The sequence below is a fragment of the Paramormyrops kingsleyae genome, chromosome 9 (assembly GCF_048594095.1).
Source record: "Paramormyrops kingsleyae isolate MSU_618 chromosome 9, PKINGS_0.4, whole genome shotgun sequence".
In the NCBI taxonomy this organism is placed as follows: Eukaryota; Metazoa; Chordata; class Actinopteri; order Osteoglossiformes; family Mormyridae; genus Paramormyrops; species Paramormyrops kingsleyae.
The window spans coordinates 22338569-22361938 of NC_132805.1; the positions used below are offsets into that span (position 1 = coordinate 22338569).

At 37.9% G+C, this 23370-nt stretch overlaps 1 protein-coding gene across 1 annotated transcript; it reads right to left on the reverse strand.

The window, feature by feature from the left end:
- Positions 1–4239: 4239 nt before the first annotated feature.
- On the reverse strand, positions 4240–21629 carry LOC111841121 (ATPase H+/K+ transporting subunit alpha). Its single transcript, XM_023806623.2, has 23 exons — positions 21618–21629; positions 17828–17947; positions 17600–17659; positions 16992–17195; positions 16650–16763; positions 16426–16560; positions 16138–16255; positions 15699–15967; positions 10438–10636; positions 10120–10229; positions 9877–10011; positions 9469–9661; positions 9150–9325; positions 8885–9021; positions 8177–8327; positions 7718–7886; positions 6821–6975; positions 6593–6716; positions 5828–5973; positions 5389–5522; positions 5202–5303; positions 4835–4926; positions 4240–4471 (listed from the first exon to the last, which is right to left on the reverse strand). The coding sequence occupies exons 1-23, from the start codon at positions 21627–21629 to the stop codon at positions 4443–4445; spliced, it is 3084 nt and encodes a 1027-aa protein (XP_023662391.1). The 3' UTR covers positions 4240–4442.
- Positions 21630–23370: the final 1741 nt, after the last annotated feature.

The window sequence follows — 23370 nt, forward strand, 5'->3', positions numbered from 1 at the left end:
GTTAGTGTAGTGCAAGCTAAAACCTTGGGTTCCTTTAAATCAGAGCTAGTGTCCGGGTCAGCATCTGTTTGTCCTAGTCTTTCGTCTTCTCCCCGTTTGGTAGCAGGTGTCGCTGGCCATCCTGTCCTCCCCGTTGTTAGTCTTTAATGTTTCCCCTGCTTCCCTGAGAACCGCATAGCTCAATGAGCTGAGCATGCGGCTGTCTATCAACCCCTCTTGTGTTTAAATCAAATGTCCTCTGTTTTTGCAGATTTTGTTTCCTTGTGTTTCATTTGTATCAGTTTTCTAGTTCCTGTGTCTTGTGATTTGTATTCATTTTTGGTTTCATGTTTTAAGAACATAAGAACTATACAAACGAGAGGAGGCCATTCGGCCCATCGAGCTCGCTTGGGGAGAACTTAACCAATAGCTCAGAGTTGTTCAAATCTTATCTAGCTCTGATTTAAAGGAACCCAAGGATTCAGCTTGCACTACGTTATCAGGAAGACTATTCCATACTCTGACTACACGCTGTGTAAAGAAGTGCTTCCTTAAATCCAGTTTGAAATGTTCTCCCGCTAATTTCCACCTATGGCCACGAGTTCTTGTATTGGAACTAATGCTGAAGTAACTATGTTCAGCCTTGAGCAAAGGAGACTGAGGGGGGACATGATTCAGGTCTATAAGATTCTAACGGGTCTGGATGCTGTTCAGCCAAATGACTATTTCAATATCAGTCTAAATACTAGAACTCGTGGCCATAAGTGGAAATTAGCGGGAGAACATTTTAAAACAAATTTGAGGAAGCACTTCTTTACACAGCGTGTAGTCAGAGTATGGAATAGTCTTCCTGCTATTGTAGTGGAAGCTAAAACCATGGGTTCCTTTAAATCAGAGCTAGATAAGATTTTAACAACTCTTAGCTATTAGCTAAGTTCTTCCCAAACGAGCTTGATGGGCCGAATGGCCTCCTCTCGTTTGTAAATTTCTTATGTTCTTATGTTCTTATGTTCTCCCTTGACTTAAACTCCACACACCTGGAGATATACCCCAACATCCTATTGGCCTTTTTTATTGCTTCCCCGCACTGGCGAGAATGAGACATGGAAGCATCAACATACACACCAAGGTCTTTCTCATAATCAGCTACCTTTATTTCAGTAGGTCCCATAAAATACCTGTACTTTATATTTCTGCTCCCTACATGGAGTACCTTACATTTGTCTATGTTAAATTTCATCTGCCAGGTGTCAGCCAAGTCACTAATTAAATTAAGATCCCGCTGTAGCTGCTGAGCCGCTAGTTCAATATCTGCTACACCACCCACCTTGGTGTCATCTGCAAATTTCACCAGTTTACTGTATATATTGGTGTCTATATCATTTATGTAAATTAGGAACAAAAGTGGTCCTAAAATTGAACCCTGCGGTACCCCACTATGAACGCAGGCCCACTGTGACATTGAGCCTCTTATAACTACTCGCTGCTTCCTATCCATTAACCAGTTATCAATCCAGGTCGCTACAGTTCCTAAAATACCTGTCGCTTTGAGTTTAAGTGAGAGCCTCTTGTGGGGAACAACATCAAAAGCCTTTTGGAAATCTAAGTAGATGACATCATAGGCCTTCTTATCATCAACTTCCTGAGTAGCTTCCTCAAAAAACTCCAACAGATTTGTTAAACAGGATCTACCTCTCCTAAATCCATGCTGGCTATCCCTCAAAATGTTATTTGAGTCCAGGTAATCTAACATTTTCTCTTTGATTATAGCCTCCATAACTTTACCAGTTATACAAGTTAGACTGATTGGCCTATAGTTTGACAAATTACTTCTATCCCCTTTTTTGAAAATGGGCGTTATGTTGGCATGCTTCCAATCAGAAGGTACCACAGATAAGGATTTTTGAAACAGTAATGTTAAGGGTCGGCAAATAATATCCCTCATCTCTTTTAACACTATAGGTAAGATGCCATCAGGGCCCTGTGATTTATTTATTTTGAGCTTAGCTAGGCTTTGCAAAACATCAGCTTCAGTTATATATATATTAGTTATAGACGATGTTGGATTAGTAATAAGAACTGGTAAGTTACTAGTGTCCTCAACAGTGAATACCCGTGCAAAACTATCATTGAACTCATTTACTATGTCAATGTCGTTTTCAATTATAAGACCCTTACTATCCTGCAGATTAGTAATTTCAGCTTTTAGAGCTCTTTTAGAGTTAAAATACTGGAAGAAACTTTTAACGTCATCCTTAGCCTCCAATGCGATCTTCCTTTCGACATTCCTTTTAGCTCGTCTAATGTCATTTTTTAATTCAGCCTGTAGATTTAGATACTCTTGCTTTATTATGTCATCATCAGTTATTTTCCATCTCTGGAACAAAGCCCTTTTCCTCCTTACTTTATACTTTATTTCCCTATTAAACCACCTAGGTTGCAATTTCCTAGATTTATTCTTGCTGGAAACAGGTATGAAGTCCTCTTGCACTTGCAATAATGTGCTTTTAAAAAATTCCCATGCCTCCTCAACAGTTTTGTTATTTAACTCCATCCAGTTCACAGTTTCTAGTTTTAATCTCATACAATTGAAGTTAGCCTTCCTAACATTATATATTTTTGATTTGGACTTTGCTCTTCGGGCACTAAACTTAACCTCAAATTTAACCATGTTATGATCGCTACTGTCAAGTGGTTCTAAAACGTCTAATTTACCAATCCTGTCCTGGTTATTAGACAAAACAAGATCAAGAATGGCATCTCCCCTGGTAGGGGTGTTAACAAACTGAGTAAAAAAACAATCCTGTACTAATTCCACCATCTCAAGTTCATTTTCAGAAGAGCCAGCAACAATGTCCCACTGCATCCCCGGTAGATTAAAATCACCCATAACTACCACATCATTTTTATTGCTCATAATCCTAATATCACTGTATAACAATCTGCTTTCTTCAGCAGCTACATTGGGTGCTCTGTAACAAACACCGACAATAAGGCTATTTGAGTTTGTAGCATCTAATTTTACCCATATAGCTTCCGTACTTTTACTTATATCAGTAAGCTCCCTTGCCTGCAAGTTATCCTTCACATATACTGCAACACCACCTCCCTTCTTACCTATATGGTCTTTACGGAACAATGTGTGCCCGTGGTTGTGTTTTACCGGTATGTTATTCCCCTAGTGTAGATTATTTTTCTTAGTTTCTCTTAGTTTGAGTCTCTCGAGTCAGTTATTACCTTCACCTGTTGCCTGTTCTTGTGCCAATCCTTGTGTGTTTCCTGATTGCTCATTGTCCTGCACCCTCCCTGATTGGTTAATTGTCTCATATCTCACTCCTGCTGTGTCGTTATCTGTTTTAGTTTTTGTATTGAAGTTCCTGTCTTAGTTAAGTTCCCTAGTGGGTCATTGTTGTATTTTAGTTGTGTTATTTGTACTTTGCCTGCCAACCTGCACCTTGTCCTAATGCCCTAATCCGTCTCTAGTTAGTCATTGTTATACCCTTTTTAGTTTTGTCCCCTCGTGGTCTGTTTTTGTTTAGTAAGTGCTTCTAGTGTTTTCTGTATTGTTAATAAACCCCCATGTTCCCTGACCCGCCAGTGGTTCGTCCACCTTCTTCCCAGCCTGCACCATGCCACGCCCTTGCCCCAGAACCCCTTCGGTTCTTGACAGATAAGATTTTAACAACTCTGAGTTGAGTTCCCCCCAAACAAGCTTGATGGGCCACATGGCCTCCTCTGATTTGAAAATTTCTTGTGTTTTTACAAGTTATGTACTTAACAATTAGATCACAAGCCACTGTTGTGGTTGGTTTGATATGTGAATTTGCATTATTGATTATTGCAGCAAAAAATATCTACATTTTTAATAATATCTAAACACATGATCATGAATGAGAATATGTTTATATAGACTGTTTTGCATTTTTGTTTACAAGCGGTACATAGGTAATGTTTGTTTAAAATGTCCTTAAAACAGTGCTGTACAGCCTATAATTTCCCAGATTTGTTTTACATGTAATTGTAAAAAGCAAGTTTCTGTGTCACAAGGCAGAGATGCTGGACAGAAAGCTTTACAGTTTATCACAGATGTTGCACAGGAAAGCCCCATTTACAACTCATGACACCAAGGCAAAAACTACTCAAGACACAATTAAAGCATTCTTTTCACCTTTTATTTTACCTATGCACTGAGTTTGAATTCTTTATGGAGAACTGGTTATGTAAATAGAGTGATTAAATATGTACCATTTTCCCCAATTGTCTGAATAAACCTAAATTTATAAAAATCTTTAAATCTAATTTTTTACTTTGAATTACACATAAATACAAATATTATATATTTTAGTTATACAGCACACATTTCTATGCATAGAGAGCACTGGGATTTCCAGTACATAGTTAATTAGTTATTAAATAGGTTTGTTTCCATTTTCCCCAAAAATGAACAATGAAGTTCTTCTCATTCAGTAGTACAACTCCTGGTCCCACCAGCCTGGCAGAAAAGAATGTAATATTTCCTTGATTATTATGAAATGAAATGGTATAACATAAAATGACTAGACAATCAAGAAGATTATCGCCTGATATGATGCTTTAAATGTAAGTTTTTGCAGAGGTTTGAAATATGTTATTTACCTTCCAAACATGGTATACTTGTGTAACATTCTGTCTAAATATTTTTCACAGTTTTTAGACAATTCATGCGTGAAAGATTGTGAGCCTTCAAATATATTTATTACTGAGAAAGACTGTTGATAATGAAATTTGTACCTCTGACTGCCCCACATGAGATTATAAAAATAAATAATGGATGTTTAAGTTCATATATTGGAGATTACACTGCAGTGATACTCACTCCCTGGATATCTTCTCACACCCAGTTTACGAATCTCATCATAGATGAAGATCAGAATTCCATAAGGTAATGGAACAAACCACCACTGAACTCTGAAATACAGAGGTAATATATATGCATAAGTATAAGAAACCAGTACAAGAGCTATATATAAGATCATCTTGCTTAAGTATGAATTTGAATTTTGAACCTTAAGAGTTCAAAATGTCTTCCAACAGGATGAAAATCCTATCTCTCAATAGGATGAAATATGACTAGGGTTTTCTAAAATATTAACTGTTATATTTTATAAATAAATTGCAGTTTGTAAAGGGAGACTGTAAATGTGACAGCATACATATGCTTATAAAACAAAAAGCAAGCTTACCGAATGGGCATGAAGTTAAAAATATTAGGCATTCCTGGGCAGTAGCACAACAGGTTTCCCAAACAGAGCTGGAAGATTATGGCAGCAACCAGCACCTTGTTTCTGCAGAGGGAGGAATCATTGGTTTGTTCTGATGTACAAACAAGTAGCTAAAAGAGTGAATGTGCTGCAATTAAAATCCACTGACCTGAAGAACCCCTGCTGGAAGACAGACAGCCGGCGAGTCTTTCTAATTAAGACATCAGCAATCTGACAGATTTCAATGCTGACAAAGAAGACAGTGTAGCAAGTGTACTCCTGGTACATGCGTTGGCTATATGTCTGAGAAAAGCAAAACAGCAATAACAATTCTCTTTATACTGAAACTCAAAAAAGACATTGTAAGTTCAACAAACAACAAAATGTCTCATTTGTAACTATTTCAACAAACACATTCAACAAAATGTTTCATTTGATGCTTTTTCTAATACTCCTGAAAATATTCTATGTACATGGTGAAGTATGTACATGTACATACTTAACCTACACCTAAAAGTGACCAGTTTATTTGTACTCTAACTCTCCTACAGGAATATACTTTTTCCTAAATTCAGGCAACAAAAGCAAAAAGGAAGAAGTGCACTAACCCACTCCTGACCATAGCTATCCTGTAAGTCCTGAAGGTGAGTGTTCTCCCAATAAGATCTTAGCCCCACGCACAGCAGGGGATACCAGCCCTCTTGCGCCATGGCTGTAAAGTAATCTGTAAAGCCAGCAAATGACTGGATTGCACCTAGAAGGAGAATAAAAAAGTTGTCAACAGATTTACATGCACATGTCCATTTACACAATTTTTTAAACATTTAATGCAGAGAATGACTTTGGTCACTTGTTATGTGTGACTTCCAAATAAACCTTCCAAACTGTTCTGCCACATGAGTGCAGAGCAGGATTGGACAGTTATTTTCTCTGGAGCGCCAAACCCAGGGCCATTTTTAATGATGATTTTCATGTCCCATTAAAGTTAAAAAATAGACCTTAAATTTTCTTCTTCCTTTATTGAAAGTATATGCTGAAATTGCTAGAACCTGTGCATGTTCCATGTTTAACCTACATGTTCATTTTTAATTCAAAGAAGAATTTATGGGGAAAAATTGGTTTATCTTCATAGATCTGAACATAAAACTTTTTATTTTATTTTAACAACAGCATGGGCCATTAAAAATAGCTCCACGGGCCAGCTTTTGCCCAGCTCTGTTTTACATTAATTTGCTCAAGATACAAGTAGCCCAAAGAACATCTACAGATCAAAAGAGCTTGTAGACACAGCATGTTCTTCAGCTAAATTAACTTTGAATATTAGGGGCTGAATGAAAAAATAAGTTTGTTGATTCATATTTAGAGACGCTAACCAATCTGGAAGTAAGAGTAGACAGCCAATGCTTCATTGACCAGTCTGTCCCGCCGTGGATTTCTAGGCTTCAGGTGCATTATATCACTCTCTGCTTTCTCATATGCTAGAGACACAGAGGGAAACTGTGGATACAAAGAAAGTAGGATGGTTAGATTGAAGGGCCAGAAAAGCAGAAACAAAAAAAGAGATGGATGATGACTCTACTAATACACACTAATAAACTCACAATATCGGTGGCAAGCTCAATGAAGAGGATAGTGATGCAGCCCAAGGGAAGAGGCACACTGACAGTGATATAAATAAGGTAGGGTGTGAGCTCCGGGATATTTTTGGTCAAAGTGTAGGCAATGGATTTCTTTAGATTGTCGAAGATCAGGCGACCTAGGAAAGGATGACAGTAAACAGGAAGCATGGGCAGGTGAAAGATACTTTTGACAAAACGGTTGTAATATTTCAGTGCATGGAGGTAGGGGTTATTATACATAGGGCTGGGCGATATCTAAAAAAAAAAACATGATATTCTAATTTAAAAATATCAGGATGAATGAAAATATGAAGTTGTCTAACACCAAATGTCCCCCACAATGTAATAAAAACCTGTTATTTTTACATTGTAGGGACCATTTTTCTGGTGCCTCTGCAATTTATGCCAATCATTGCCTATTGCACAAATCTGATTGTATGTGACATTGAATTTTAATTTAGCATCTGTGGTTTAACTTCTTGGATTGGTTGAGTGTTCAGTAGTTTTGTGCTTAGCATTTGCAGACCCAAGACCCATTTATATAGGTTAATTTGAGGATCGGGGCTGATTGTGGATCTTCATCTTGCTGGTCCACTGTTGGATATTGACCCCAGGTCTGGTATTGTCGAATTATCGGTAATATTGTCATATCACCCAGCCTTAAGTTGCAAACCAAATTAATTTAGAAGCATTAAATGTTATGCTGTAGTATCCTCATTTTCATTGTTTCCCTTTCTTGAAGGCTATATATCCATTGTAGACATTTTCTGTGACACAGGATGAAATTCTACTAATTTGAGGAGAATATACATCCAGCTTGATTTCTATATTATGCACATGGAACACATCACACAGCAAAAACTATTCCCATTTCCTCACCCTGTTCTACCCCAGTCACAATGGAAGCAAAATTGTCATCAAGCAGAATCATATCAGCGGCATTTTTTGCAGCGTCAGACCCAGCTATTCCCATAGCAATTCCAATGTCAGCCTTCTTCAGGGCTGGGGAATCATTCACTCCATCCCCCGTCACAGCTACAATGGATCCCTAGAGAAAAATGTTTGAAGAAAGGAGAACCAGAAAGTATTAGATATCAGAATCGTAGATATTATGCAAATCTATAAAATTCTAGCAAAATAAATGTCAATTAACTGCTACACCTCTTTAGTTCAGGAGCTGAAATATATACTTTTTAAAGTATAGGTGGTTTGTGTATATTCCAACTATGGCATCAGTGACTCTAATCTTGTAGCTCATAAATCATATTGGAATGATTTAGTTAAATTTATATATGAAGTAAATGACTGGAGCAAATAAGCCAAATTCTCTTGGCTCACCAATCGCTGGCAGCTCTCCACAATAATGAGCTTTTGCTGTGGTGAGGTACGGGCAAACACCATCTCTGGGTGGCACTTTAAGGCCTCATCCAGCTCATCACTGGACATTTCTTTCAGCTGCCCACCATTTATGACACAGGCACGTGCATCCCTGAGAACAGCATTAGAAAGTAAAACGTTTTCATGAAAATGGAAATACAACATAACTCATTGAAAGCATTTAGGAGTTCATCCTTTAAACATTTTATGTTGAGAATGACTTTGGTATCTTGCTATATGCGACTTCAATATAAACCTTCCAGATTCTTCTGCAATGTGAGTGCAGAGCAGGCCTGGGCAGTAATTTTCTGTGGAGGGTGAAATCTGAGCTTCTCCATGTCAGCAGGGGGCATTTTTTAATTAGTTTCATGTCCCATGAAAGAAACTTGTTAGATTTTACTTTTCTCTTTTTGAAAATCTTGCATTTTTCATATTTGATTTAACTTATATGTTTAGTTAACTCATTGCCGTATATTATTAAGAACTAAAATGAAGATTTTACCTACAATATTCATCTTCAAAGAACATAAAACTTTAACCACTCATTCATTCATTCATTTTAATGCTTGTGAGCACCAGTAAAATTAGCTTAGTGGGCTGGATATGGCCTGTGGACCTGGCTGTTACTCATGTCTGTTAGGGCTATAGCATCTCTCTTTTTTTTTTTACCTCCTGTTAACCTGCTCCACAGGAATACGTAGTCTGTGGGCAATGTCCTCCACCGTCTCACTGCCCTCTGAGATGATACCCACATTCGCTGCAATAGCCTTTGCTGTAATTGGATGATCACCTGTCACCATGACAACCTGAGTGAAAATACATTTTTATATGAATTATTTATGAAATAGTTACAAAATCCCATGCTTACTCAGTACAAACCCTCTAGCCTAATAATATGTAAAAAAAGTTTTTACTTTGCATCGTTCATTAGTACCCGGATGCCAGCTGTACGGCACTTCTTGACAGCGTCGGGAACAGTGGCACGTGGTGGGTCAATCATGGAGATGAGGCCAGCAAAACACAAACCCGACGTGGGGAAATTCATCTGATCAGTATCAAAGCGGAAGCCTCGGGGAAACTCTTTCTCATTAAGGTATATGTGGCAGAAGCCTATTTCAAAAAATGCAAAATTTGGGGACATGGGATCAGCATAAACTCCTGCGGAGTCACTCTATCCCTACACCCTTCAGGTGTTCTGTCTTCCTGCTTTAAAAACATCCTTTCCTAAATTGATGCTCATATATATCACTTACCAAGCACTCTCTCACCCAGACCTCCCAAGTCTATATAAGCTGTCTGGAAGGCCTCCTTCCACTGCTCATCCAGGGGAAGTTCCTGACCCTTAATAAGTATGGTGGCGCAACACTCCAGGATCCTCTCTGGTGCTCCCTTCATCACCAGCAGGTAGCGCAAATCTAATGGGTCTTCTAATTCATGTATTGACAACTGCCAGCCAACATGGGGAGAGATTAAGTTAAAACTAAATATAAAACGAGTGAAAATGAACAATGTGTTGTCATGGGACATAGAACTCCACAGACAAAATGTAAAATGCTAAATTTCCCTGAAGGATGTGATAGAGATCCTGTATATCAAAGGCAATTGTATGTACCTGAAAACCCAACATTATTGGTCAGTTTAACAAAAGGTCAATATCTTACCTGGAATTTGTTTGTGGAGTTGAATGGAATTTCACAGACTTTGTTGAATCGATTTCTATACTCCACAATGTTACCGATGGTTAGCTCTGTGAATTTCAGTAGGGCAGTCTCAGAAGCATCACCCACCACTTCTCTCTTTGTAAATCAGTGGATTAAATTAGGGAAAAATATGTCTTTATTGATTGCTGATATTCAGATGTGTATTGCTGTATCAGTCTGTCTCCCAGTGGGCTTATTCCTCACCTTTGGGATGGGCACAGTCTCCTGATTAGGTTTGAATATAGCTCTGTTACAGAGTCCTGCAACCCTTGCAAGAGCTCGCCATGTTTCTGATGACTGGTCAAAACTTTGACCTGTGTACAGAGATACATTGAAATAAGTATGGCATATTCAAATACAATGGGCTTAGCCTTTCAGAACTCATAGTGTCAATGTCATTATATTTACATCTGGTTTAAACTGATTTGTACTAATAATCGACACCAAACCTTCAGTATCACTGGATGTATGACACGGCAGTTTTCAAAAGTTTAATAGACTGGACATGGGGTCACCACTCACCTGACTGGTCTTCAGTGGTATCAGCAGCATGGATCTGGTTGTCGAACCACAGATGCGACACCGTCATACGGTTCTGGGTCAGTGTGCCCGTCTTATCAGAGCAGATAACTGAAGTAGAACCTAAGGTCTCTACAGCCTCCAAATTCTTCACAACACAGTTCTTACTTGCAAGTCGCTTAGCTGTCAAGGACAGACACACCTAGAGATAGGGAAGAGATTATTCATTCTTTTGTGCCATTGAAAATATGGGAAAAAATGGTTACAAGTATGCGATTAGAAATTTATAAAAATCCCATATAAGGTACTGTGCAAAAGTCTTACGATGCCAAACAAAATTAAGAAATTTATCTTTATCTTGGTGTAAAACTACAATGTCTGTGTGTTAGATATTATACCTGAATGTCACCCTGGTATTTACAGTAACCATCCAGTCTACCCATGTAATTTTTGACTCAACTACTAGTATACCATGTTTGGCTAATACCGCATCGGATCATTTAAATGTTAATTAATTAAGTGAGCAGCTAGTGAAATTTAACATATACATAGAGGGGTCCCTGAGAATTGGTTTGGGGAGCAATGAATTTGTCGGCTGACAAGCAAGCTTATTTATTTGTTTGTTTGTTTAATAAAAGTATGATCCAAACTTTGGTGTTATTTGGTATTATTTGCTATAAATTTAATAAGCAATTAAGGGAGATGGTAGTGAAATTTAACATATACATGTACTTGATGGGCAAGGTGGTGCAGTGGTTGGTACTACTGCCTCACAGCAAGAAGGTCCTGGGTTCAGTCCCTGGGCCACACATAGGACTTTTCTGTGTGGAGTGTGCATGCCCTCCCAGTGTTCGTGTGGGTTTCTGCTGGGGGCTCTGGTTTCCTCCCACAGTACAAAAGTGTGTATGATAGGTTGGTTGGTGACTCTAAGTTTGCCCTGTGGTGTGTTGGTGACTGCCCACGGTTTATTCCTGGCTGTGCCCATTGTTCTTGGGATAGGCTCTGGTCCTCCCCGACCTTATTTGGGATTAAGCGGTTACAGTGATGTAATTTACTAGATGTAAATGACTTTTACAAATATGAACTTTGTTATTTCTGAAAATTTTCTTTTTAACTTAACAATTATACACAAAACCTCTCTGAAGGCACATAATTAAATCAAATGTGTCTACTGGGTTGATGAACTGTTATTTATCTGCTTTTATTTGACATTATTCACTAACTCCATCTTTTAAATGAGAAGTAGGTTGAGTTTAGTGACAAGAAATCTAAACAACCAGATGACAGCCAGAATGTTTTGCTGAAATTTATGCTAACTTGCCACTGTTGAGCTTGTCCATGGGGTGAGAGGAAATGTTTAGTGCAGCTTTGCTTGGGATGACCCCTAATTCCCAGACAGGGCTGTAACAGTACACATATTCATCATGTGCTGTCTGGTTTGAATTTGGAGTGCACAACGAAATGAATATATTTCTTTGGAGGTGGTGTTGCCGTATAGGGAGGTGGTGTTGCAATATACGTAAAAATGGTAAAAATAAAAGTACAGAAGCTGTATGGGTAAAACTAGATGCTAAAAACTCAAATGGCCTAATTGTCGGTGTTTGTTATAGAGCACCTAATGCAGTTGCAGAAGAAAGCAGAATGTTATGCAACCACATCAGGCTTTTGAGTAATAAAAATGATGTGGTAGTTATGGGTGATTTTAATTTACCTGGGATACAGTGGGACATAGTCTCTGGCTAAAAGAACTTGAGATGGTGGAATTGGTACAGGATTGCTTTTTTACTCAGCTTGTTAATACCTCTACCAAGGGAGAAGCCATTCTTGATCTTGTTTTCTTCAATAACCGGGATAGGACTGGAAAATTAGATGTTTTACAAACACTGGACGGTAGTGATCATAACGTGATTAAATCTGAGGTTAATTTTAGTGTCTGAAGAGCAAGGTCCAAAACAAAAATATACAATGTTAGGAAGGCTAACTTTAATGGTATAAGACTGAAACTAGAAACTGTAAACATCATGGAGTTAAATAGCAAAATTGTTGAAGAGGCATGGACATTGTTGCAAGTGCAAGAGGACTTCATACCTGTTTCCAGCAAAACTAAATCTAGGAAACTGCAACCAAGGTGGTTTGCTACGGAAGTTAAGAATAAAGTGAGGAGGAAATGGAAAATAACTAATGCTTTCAAAATAAAGCAGGAGTATCTAAGTCTACAGGTTGAGTTAAAAAATAACATTAGGCTAAGTGGAATGTCGAAAGGAAGATTGCGCTGAAGGCTAAGGATGACATTAAATGTTCCTTCCAATATTTTAACTCTAAAAGAGCTCTAAAAGCTATCTTCAGGATAGTAAGGGCCTTATAATTGAAAATTAAATTAATATAATAAATGAGTTTAATGAGCTTTTTGAGAAAGCTACAAAGAGAAATTGATCACAAAAAGGCCTATGATGTGATCTACTTAGATTTCCAGAAGGCCTTTGATGTTGTCCCCCACAAATGGCTCCTGCTTAAGCTCAGAGATTTTAGGAACTGTAGCACCTTGGATCAAAAACTAGTTAACAGACAGGAAGCTGCGGGTAGTTTTTAGAGGGACAATGTCACAGTGGGCCTGCATTCATAGTGGGGTACCACAGGGTTCAATTTTAGGACCACTACTGTTCCTAATTTACATGATATTGACACCAATACATACAGTAAACTGGTTAAATTTGTAGACGACACCAAGGTGGGTGGTGTAGCAGATACTGAACTAGCAGCACAGAGGCTAAAATGGGATCTTGATTTAATCAACAACTGGGCTGATACCTGGCATATGAAATTTAATGTAGATAAATGTAAGGTAATCCATGCAGGGAGCAGAAACAGTACATATATTATTATCATTATTTTCATTTTGATTCTCTTTGTTTTTTTGTGTTCTCCCTTCTTGTGTTCTCCTTCTGTGTTTTTTTTTCTTTTGTGCAAAGGAAATTGAAAATAAAGCCGTCCCCTGCGGGGGCATATACAGTGGTACCTCATTTCTCGAACTCATTAGAACTCGAATTTCTTAAAAGTCGAACCAACCAGTTTGAAAAAAAATTACATAGAGCTCGATCTGAATCTCAGAAGTCAAACCGTGAACGTCAACCTAAGATAACTTGTACGCACGGGGAAATCAGTCACGCGGCACGTCTCTCAGCGGAAACAAAGAGTAAAGCTTCAGTCTCAGCCTCGCATTAGCTGTGATAGCATTGTGCATGTTTACACTAGCTGAATACATATATTTAGACATAAAATACATTTAGACAATGATATACAGTAACAGTAATAAACATAATAAAATACATTTAAAAATAAAGATTTCTTATTCATTATTTTAATATTAATAATAAACCATTAATACGTTTAATTATAATAATATTATTGTGCCGAGCGGGGCCGGAACGGAGACAAAGGCATACTGTAGATGGAGTTTAATTACAGGTAAGGCAGGCAAAACGCAGACGGGCAATACAGTGACCGGACTGGGGAAACAAACTGAAATGCAGACTAAATACAGAGGACAACAACCAGAAACAGCTGATCACAGGGGGATTCCACACGGGATTAATGAGGTGGCGTGGCACACGGAAGGAGCGGACGATCGGGGCAGGACACATTGTTTGGATTTTTTTTTTTTCTTACTTTACAAATTACTGTTTTGATAAATATGCTTAGATGTGTTTAGTACAGTATATGCTCTTCTTGTTTTATCCGGTTCATTTTGTGTTTAAATGCTAAAAAGAAAACATATTTAGGTGTAATTTTTTGGGGCCGGGAGCTAATTAATTGGTTTTCCATTATTATTCAATCACAACTCAAACTTTTTAGGATTCGTTCCGGAGTTCTGAACAAATTAAATTCGAGTTCTGAGGTACCACTGTAGATATATTCAAGGTGGGGTCAGCATCAACATACACACCAAGGTCTTTCTCATAATCAGCTACCTTTATTTCAGTGAGACCCATAAGTGGAACCCATAATATCTGTACTGCGCACACCAAACTGTGAATTTGGTGTACTATTACACCCCTATTCCTGGGTATTATTTTTTTTTGAATATCAAATTCATGTCGTGGACCGAAAAGAACTGTGCCTGATGTAGCCTGTGGACCTTAAGTTTAATATATGTGTTCTAGCCGTTTAACAAGATATCAGCAACATTTTGGATAATTTTTTGAAGTTAGCATTTATTGTTACTGTTAATTTGCATATATTCTAATGTTGTCTTTTTTTGGGCATACCCTTAGTACTTAGATACATTTAGAAACAATTTATTTATCAGCCTAACACTTCTGTATGGTGTTAATTTTGTGCCAAAAGTATTAATCAACCGCAAGCAAATTATTAAGCATCAGAATGAATATCAAAAAAGTCTAATAAATGTTTTTTTCCTTCTTCTCTAATTTGTTTTGCTTCTCAAATGTTTTTCTTTGCTTTTGATTTTTTATTTTTTTTTGCGTCTGGAATGTTTTTCTCTGCTTTTGAATTTTTTATTTTTTTTTGCTTTTCGAATGCTTTTTTGCTTCTTGCATTTGGCACTGTTTTAACGGGTGAGTGGGCCTGAGCAGCTCACACATCTATTGGTCAGCTGGAATTTGGAGTGAACATGCCATCTGAGCATGCCCACTCCATGACGCTTCAGAACATCGCAACATGGCAGGAAGCTCCGGAGCCAACAAATATATAGATGAAGTCTTCTAACATTTTGTTCAGAATTTAAATGCGTTTGCCTTACTTTATTTAATTTTTGTAAGGCCTATTCCTTTGACATTGGGTTCATAGGATAAGCAGAGGGGATAGGCTTGTTATTCATCCATCCATTTTTCCCCTATGCTTGTTATATTATAAAAAAACTAATTTTTACTATAGTACTACAGAGGACAGCTTATTATCTCTAACAATAATGAAGCCTTTATTGATACCACTTTTCTTGAGGGGGCACAAGTAACCTAGAAACTCAGTTACTACCTAAGTACAAATCAAAAACAAATATTGCAGCTGCATGAAATATAGGAACCATTATGACTGATTAATGATGAATGAACATGGGATCCGTATGTAACTAACACTTAGGTTTTAGTTAATGAATACATTAAATAAGAGTGTACTACTGCATTATTTGTGCCCCCTCAAGTAAAGGGTTACCACTTCATAATCAATTTTAAAAAGGACTATAAATTAAAGTACACTGAAATATCTGTTAACATATAAAAAATGAAAAAACACTCATATATACTCACAGTAACAGTGGCAAGAAGTCCCTCTGGAACATAGGCTACAACAATGGCCATGAAGAAGATCATGGCCTCCAGGAAGGCGTAACCAATGAACATGGCCACCACAAAGAAAGTGAAGCCAAAGAAGATGGCCAGCCCAGCAATAATGTCCACAAAGTGTTCAATTTCAATGGCTATTGGGGTTTTCTCATTCCCCACCCCAGAAGCGAGACTGGCAATGCGGCCGATAATTGTGCGGTCACCTGTATTGATGACAATGCCTGTGGCCACTCCTGAAAAGGGAGATAGTCCCATGTGAAATTATTGAAATTTATGTGATTACAGTACAGTACAATGATTCAGTTTTTCTGTCACTTATTGTAGTTTGTAAACTTACAAACACAGTTTACCCTTTGTTGGTGTGGTGTGAACATGTGAACATCCTGTGAATATAGTAACTGACCCTCAAGGCAGGTTGTAGAGAAGAAGGCAATGTTACGTGTCTCCAAAGGGTTCTCATGGGTGCACTCAGGAGTCCTGTTCTGTGGTTCAGACTCCCCTGTAAGAGAAGAATTGTCTACCTATGGCGAGAGTTACAATATTTATCAGCTGAAAAGTCAGAAGGTAAAAACAAAGTATTTGTCTGGTAACAGTAGTACCAGAACTCAATATTTCTCACAATGCTTTGCCAATATTTATGTCAAATTGTATTATTCTGTTGGACTGAATCAACACTTTATTGGATGATTACCTTACAACTCTGAGCTGTGATGATGCGGACGTCAGCCGGCACACGGTCTCCACCCTTAATCTCCACCAAATCACCCACTACCAACATGTTGGCATTGATCTGGTTCTTCTGCCCATTCCTGATTACTATAGCTTGCTGTGAAAAGGAGTACACAGTTTTGATCAATATTGTCTAAAAGTTTAATGCCATATACATTAGCAGTTTTACATTATTTTTATCCCTACCTGTGGTACCAAATTTTTGAAGCTGGCAATTATATTGGTGCTCTTGAACTCCTGGTAATAGCCAAAACATCCCGTCACAACCACCACAGCAATCAGAGTGATTGCCAGGTACAGCTGGAAATAAAACAGAAAAAGATGTATGGACAATGCAAATATAAACTTAATATTATTATGACAGCACTATACTGGCAGAATTAGTGGGTAAAATGATGGATATTTTCCCAGTCTTGGTAACATTACAGAGAGCATATGCATTATTTAATCCCGGTTATCAAAATAGGCCCTCCGTGACTCCTCCCTTCCCAGTTTGTCCCTTATGTCCTTTTAGGTTCTAATTCTCACATTGTCATCACTGGACAGGTCTCCCTTGGCATACTCAATGCCAAAGGCTATGAAGCAGATGACAGCTGCCACCCACATCAGGCACTGTAGCCCTCCCGCCAGCTGCCGGGCAAATTTCACATATTCAGGGGTGCCCTTGGGAGGCTTTAACTCATTTGGTCCATCCCTTTCCAGGATTTGTTGTGCAAAGGTGGTGGTCAGACCCTATGGTATGTGGAGACCAAGAAGGAAGAAAAAAAAATATGACTACAGAGCAAATGAGTATATAAGCAGCAGACACATCAATGGGGGAAGAAGCTAACCAAATATCCAGTACAGTATTCCAGTCAGTCTGGAATGTATCCCAGGAAGCAGGGACACACCCATAAAGGGCTATTTAGAGACTCTAATTCACTGAATTGCATGTCTTTAGCTTGTGAGGAAATACAAGTGTTTAAAGCAAACCAAGAGGACATGCAAGCTCTTCACTCATAGAATCAGGAACAGGATTCTACCACCCAACGCTAGAAATATGAGGCCATAATACTTCCCATTAAGATACCATACTGCCCATTAAAATGCATTCTGCATTCACATTAGAAAAAGCAATGGTCAAACAGTCCTGTTACCTTTGTAACACTAGTTGTGTATTTCATTTCAAGTTCCTCTATGGTAATCTCATGGTCATCCTGTAAGGACACACACTTTTAACAGACATGCTCATTTCATTTCAGTTTCATTTGATGTTTATCAATTTTTGTTTCCAATGAAAATCTTCAAAACAATGCTTTCAGACATTATTTTCCCAATGATACACTTTTTCTGAGACTACATGGCCTTGTCTTTATAATACATACAATGTCCATTTCCCTTTTCATGTTCTCCAGCCTCTCCTTTTTTCCTTTTTTCTTTCTCTTGATCTGGACCTCCATCTCCCCATCCACCTTTTCCATCTCTACAAACATATTGTAGGAGTCCTAGAAAGAGGAAGAGTGAAACATAGAAAGCAGCATGGCATGTTTGAGGGTATCTGCATATTGTAGGAGTCCTGGAAAGAGGAAGAGTGAAACATAGAAAGCAGCATGGCATGTTTGAGGGTATCCTTCAGAACTTCAAGGACATAGTACTCAATACCATATTGTTATCTTATACTAGACAAAGGAATATTTTGATAAAGAATAAGCATGTAGCGGGAGACATCTGAAGCAGACATAGTGGACGTAATCACATGTGCAGCATGCAGCAAGAACCAAAACACATTGCATTACCACTATAGAGGTTTACCGTAGTTAAATCCTGTGCTGTACAGTATATTTAATAATAATAATCAATACTTTATTGATCCCTGTGGGGAAATTATCTTTACGCCTCCCTCAACTTGCTCTTTGAGTTTGAGTTTATTATTATTATCATATGTACAGAGTACAGTGTACAAAGCACAATGAAATTCTTACTTGAGTACCATCTCTACAGATAAAACATATAAGACTTCAGACAAAACATAGAAGGCATATAGTGCATATGACATAAAGTGTCAGTGCCATGTAAATGCTATGAGGAGCAAAGTATGAGGAGACAAAATTTGTATTGCCAGGAGAAAAAGAGAGAAAAAAAGCCTCTCTTGTTACTGGGTGTTGAACAGTCTTACAGCACTAGGGTAAAAACTGTTCCTGAATCGTGCTGTGCATGTATATATTGTCCTGATTCTCCTGCCAGATGGCAGAAAAGTGAAAAATGGCAGTGCAGGGTGACTACAGCATCTCCTCTGACGTAGATGAGGGAATGACTTGTTTGTTTTGTTTATATTGTCTTGTTTTTGCTGCTACTTTTGCAGCCAGTGCATAATTTAATAACTGCTCTTTGTGGAGTAAGCTGTCCACGAAGGGCAGCCACCTGTTGGGGCACCTGGGGAGCTGGGGGTTAAGGGCCTTGAACGGGCAACCTTGTGATTACAGGCACACAGGCTTAGTCCACTGAGCCACACACTGCCCCTCTATTTGACCTCTCCCCTGTAATTTATATACGTCTAGATTGACTTATGGTCTCAGAAAGAAACCTGGACACGAGTCAATAGATACCTGTATGTGTGTGTGTGTATATATATACAACAAGTTCATGTGTGTAAAGGCAGATGTCCAAATACTTTTGGCAATATGGTGTGTGTGTGTGTGTGTGTAAAACAACCAAAAAAAAACACTTAACTAAGTCAAGAGAATTTAATTAACTGAAACTCCCTGTCTCAGAATACCGAAGTCTTAGACCTCAGTCCCAAACATTCTATCAATCCATCTTCAAGCTATTTATCCAGTATAGGGTCAGTGACAGGCTGGAATTTATCGCAGGTGATACAGAGCACAAGACTAGGTTAGAGCCTGAATGGGCTGCTAATCCCTGTTAAGACTGACATTCATACATACTTACATCATATGGGCAACACAGATACATCAGTTTGCCTTAATATGTGTTTAGGGACTGCAGGAGTAAACAAGAGTAGCTATAGAAAACCCACACAATACCAGCAGAACATGAAAACTTCCTGGGTACACGGTTAAAATACCTAACCCAGGAAGTGTTACCTACTGTATCTCCCCATACACATAAAAACAATAATAAAATACCAACTAAAGAACTAAGAGGGGATGGGGAACATAAAACATAAATGTATTTATGTAGCAATGAGAAGGAAAGAAAATCTTAGAGAAATTATTAGTATTCGTGTATCACTTGACCGAATAACTTGTGACGTCCCAGTCTTGTTTCTGTCCTTTTGTTCTCAGTAGAAGTTTTATCTATAGTGTCCATTCTCAAGAAATTAATAAGCACCACAAAAAAATTATGCTGGCAAAATAATCGGTTAATTTTGTTCATCACTAGATTATATGGATGTATCCAAATAAAATAGTATTACAACCTAATAAATGGAAACTTTTATTTAATCCATCTTCTGATACCTTTATGACAGCTTTCCCCTTATGAACCCATTACAATTTACTTGCACATTGCAAGTATCCACTCCACAAACTGTTGGCATTTTTCTTATCTAAGTATCTGCTGAACGTTTTTCAGTGTCCTTCTGAATACCATATATATTGATATTTGCAAGGCCTCTCAGGCCTACTGTGTTTTCTAATCTTCGGTTGCTTAGTTTGCTTTGGTTCTTTGAAGTGGATTCTATGAAAACAATTGTTTTTTATTCATGGTGAAATGCTTAGTGGAAATTATATAAAGCTGCAGAGTAATGTCAAGATTATTATTATTATTATTTGTGGTACATGCAAATTTAAAGAATTTATAAATATACATAGAAAATGAGGCAAATTCAAATTTAGCAGTGGCGGCTGGCCCATAGGGGGCGCTTGGGCGCTGCCCTCCCAGATGTGAGGGGAATATAAAATATATAAAAATAAAATATATATATATATTTTTTTATCAATGTCAGTTTTACTTAATAGTGTCTGCCTACATACAATCTGAATTATTTAAACCCTATTTCCACCAACTGACTCTCATTCAACAGTGAATTTCCACCGACAGATTTCCACCAATCATTTCTCTTCTTGGGCGCTCATCAAAGCCAATTTCGCCCCTGCTACAGAAAAAAGGGAAAGTTTTGGATTGCTCTCAGGTCAGTCAGAGATGATGGCGACGACGACAGTTGAGGGGCAGCTTCTACCGAATTCGGTGAGATCGTTATTGAATTACTCTTTTGCGAGAAGGACGACGGTGGAAAAAATCCACGTTAAGGAGCAGGGACCCGACAAACCCGAAATAACTGTAGCTTTAAATTGTTAATTTACTTTATCTGTGAAACTGCTGATTTTGAGAAGGAAATTAAATTATGATTGTGAAATTGTTGTCATTTTCTGACTGTTCATTTGAACGCTTATACTGGACTAGGAAGGGAAAAATATTGGTACGTCAGCTCCACCAAGATTTTTTTTCACCAGCCGCCACTAAAATTTAGTAATAGAAACATATTAAGAAGTTCAGCAATTAACAATCAGTTTTTAAAATTTTGTACAAGAGGCTTGTTTTCACATGCTTCATGGCTTTAGACATACATTCAGCAGATGTCCAATGCAATGAAAAAAATGAAGAGAATTTGGGGTTAGTTAGTATCCTGCTACCCTCGAAGAGCTGTGATAAGGGCCTTTCCCAAAAACCCAAGAGTGACACAATCACTCTGCTGGCTGCAGGATTTGACTCCACAACCTTCTAGGTTGTGGCGTCAGAAGCATTTTGAAAGTGGGGGGGGGGGACACTGCCATAAAACTAATATTTTATGTTAAATGTGGGGGGGTCCAAAGGAATAATTATGAAATGTGAGGGGGACATGTCCTCCTCAGATTTAATGGCGTCGATGCCCATGTTCTAGACACAGGCACAAATCCTTACCCTGCTGAGCTGCCCACTGCCAAAAGGATAGCCAGCGATTATAATGGAAATTGCTGTCTTTGAATTTGAGACTTCAACAAAAACATAGAAATTTCTGTTCTCCTATTATTATTTTAAAAGAGGCAGTGTAATATGCCAGCACCAGATAAGTTCTTTTTCGCTAAATTTCACAAACGCTTGAATATATTTCAGTTAAATAAGAAAATGAACCTCCAATATATCTTGTGAACTGTTAAAAATATGACCACCCACCTTTTTACTCATGCTGCTGAAGTCTCTGTCCAAATCAATTGTTGTCCAAACCCCACTGTTGCTTTTCTCTGAAATTTTGAATTTTCATTTGATCTCAGCACAGGTGTTTCGCTTCAACAAGATCCCCAAAACTGCAGAACATATGTTAGACTGGATGAATTTTATATTCCCCACCCAACAACTGAACTTCCGCCCAGTGCTGAAAACATACAAGGACCTCCCTGTTCTAAACACACAATCTCACGTCAAATTCAAGCATAGAAAAATGTCCTATCAGTCTACATGTAAAAGCTTTGTGTAAAAAGCTTGTCCATATCTGAGTAAGTCTGATAGTCTGTTTTTATTGGCATTGAGTGGATTTCAGATAGCATTAATTTGGAGTCCAAGGTCATTTATTAACTGTTATTGCCTGTTCCTTACGGAATTGTAAATGAATCGGAAATGTATATTGTAAACATAAATCAGTGAATCTCTTGGTTTGTGTACTTGGTCATCTTGGCATTTTTAAAAACTTTTCTATATATTCTGTATTTCTATATATGGTAAGGTAAATTCTTAAATAAGCTGAGAACAAATGTGTTTTCAAAATGTTGAAAAAAAAATCACACTTTGTGTAGTTTCATAAAACCTATTACGTAGCATAAACGTGTTTAAAAGTGCTCAGACACTATCATTACTGTTCAGAATCTTATTATGCCATTACAGCAGTTTCTTGCGTCAAAGTTTGGGTGTGGTTCAGTTGTTATCAGTGCTGTGAATATTGTACTTGTCAGATTTTTATTTGTGAATACATATCAGATATAAAGAAGCAAGCACTGATAGGATACAGTGTTGAGGTGCGTAGACTTTTAAGAAAGGTCATTATGAATGCATCTTATCAGAGAAAGTGAGAGCAAATACTGCTATCATCACAGTAGACAGCAAAAACGTTTCCCTTCTATTGCCTGAATTTTAATGTTACAGTTGAATATTTGTCTTATAAGTAATAATCATTTAAGTTTGGACATACATATGTGTCATTATTCTGTATTGTATAAGAAAAGGTTTTTAAAAATCATTAAATATAATATGGATATAATGGGGCCCTTTCAAAGTGAAGGTATAATATTGAAGGTCAAACAAAGTACCCAGCTCATAATCTAAACTGAAATCTATTTCAAAAGGCAATCAAGTGATAAATGTGCAGGTTAGCCATGTTAAGACAACCATACCATTTAACTACACAAAAGGTATGAATTTCCTGCTACCACCTACAACCGGTAAATATTTGCATGCATATCAAACAATTGTACTAAGTGCTCTTAGAAAGTGGCCCATGACCAGCAACAGAATGAATGTAGGCACTATCAAGCATTGGATTCTGTGGAAAGAAAAGGGAAGAAAGCTATATTAGGCTATTGGAGAAAAGGCAAGGCCTCTTAGGGATGACCTTGGAGTTCAAGGAATACTCAGAATCAGAATTCACTTTTATTGGCCAGGTACAACTGCATGTACTAAGAATTTGTTTTGGCAGTACTGGTGCTTACATTCACAGCCGTGTAGAATTTAGAAATGGACTTTTGCAAGCTTAAAGTTCTTTAGCTGATGCAAGAAGTGTAGGTGTTGTTGGGCCTTCTTAGTGATAGAGGTGATGTTTGTGTCCAATTTGTTGGATGCTAGTGCCCAAGAAATTTGATGGTTCCAGCTCTAGTAACAGTAGTGTTTCGTATGGCCAAAGGAGATGGTGTTGGGGGGTATTTCCAGAATTCAATGA

What these genes read in the sequence shown, in the direction of transcription:
- LOC111841121 (XM_023806623.2), bottom strand. An exon ending in TACCACTGAAGACCAGTCAG is followed by an intron (nt 10,230 to 10,437) that starts GTGAGTGGTGAC and finishes CTCTGTACACAG; the next exon opens with GTCAAAGTTTTGACCAGTCA. An exon ending in TTTAACTTCATGCCCATTCG is followed by an intron (nt 4,927 to 5,201) that starts GTAAGCTTGCTT and finishes TCTGTATTTCAG; the next exon opens with AGTTCAGTGGTGGTTTGTTC.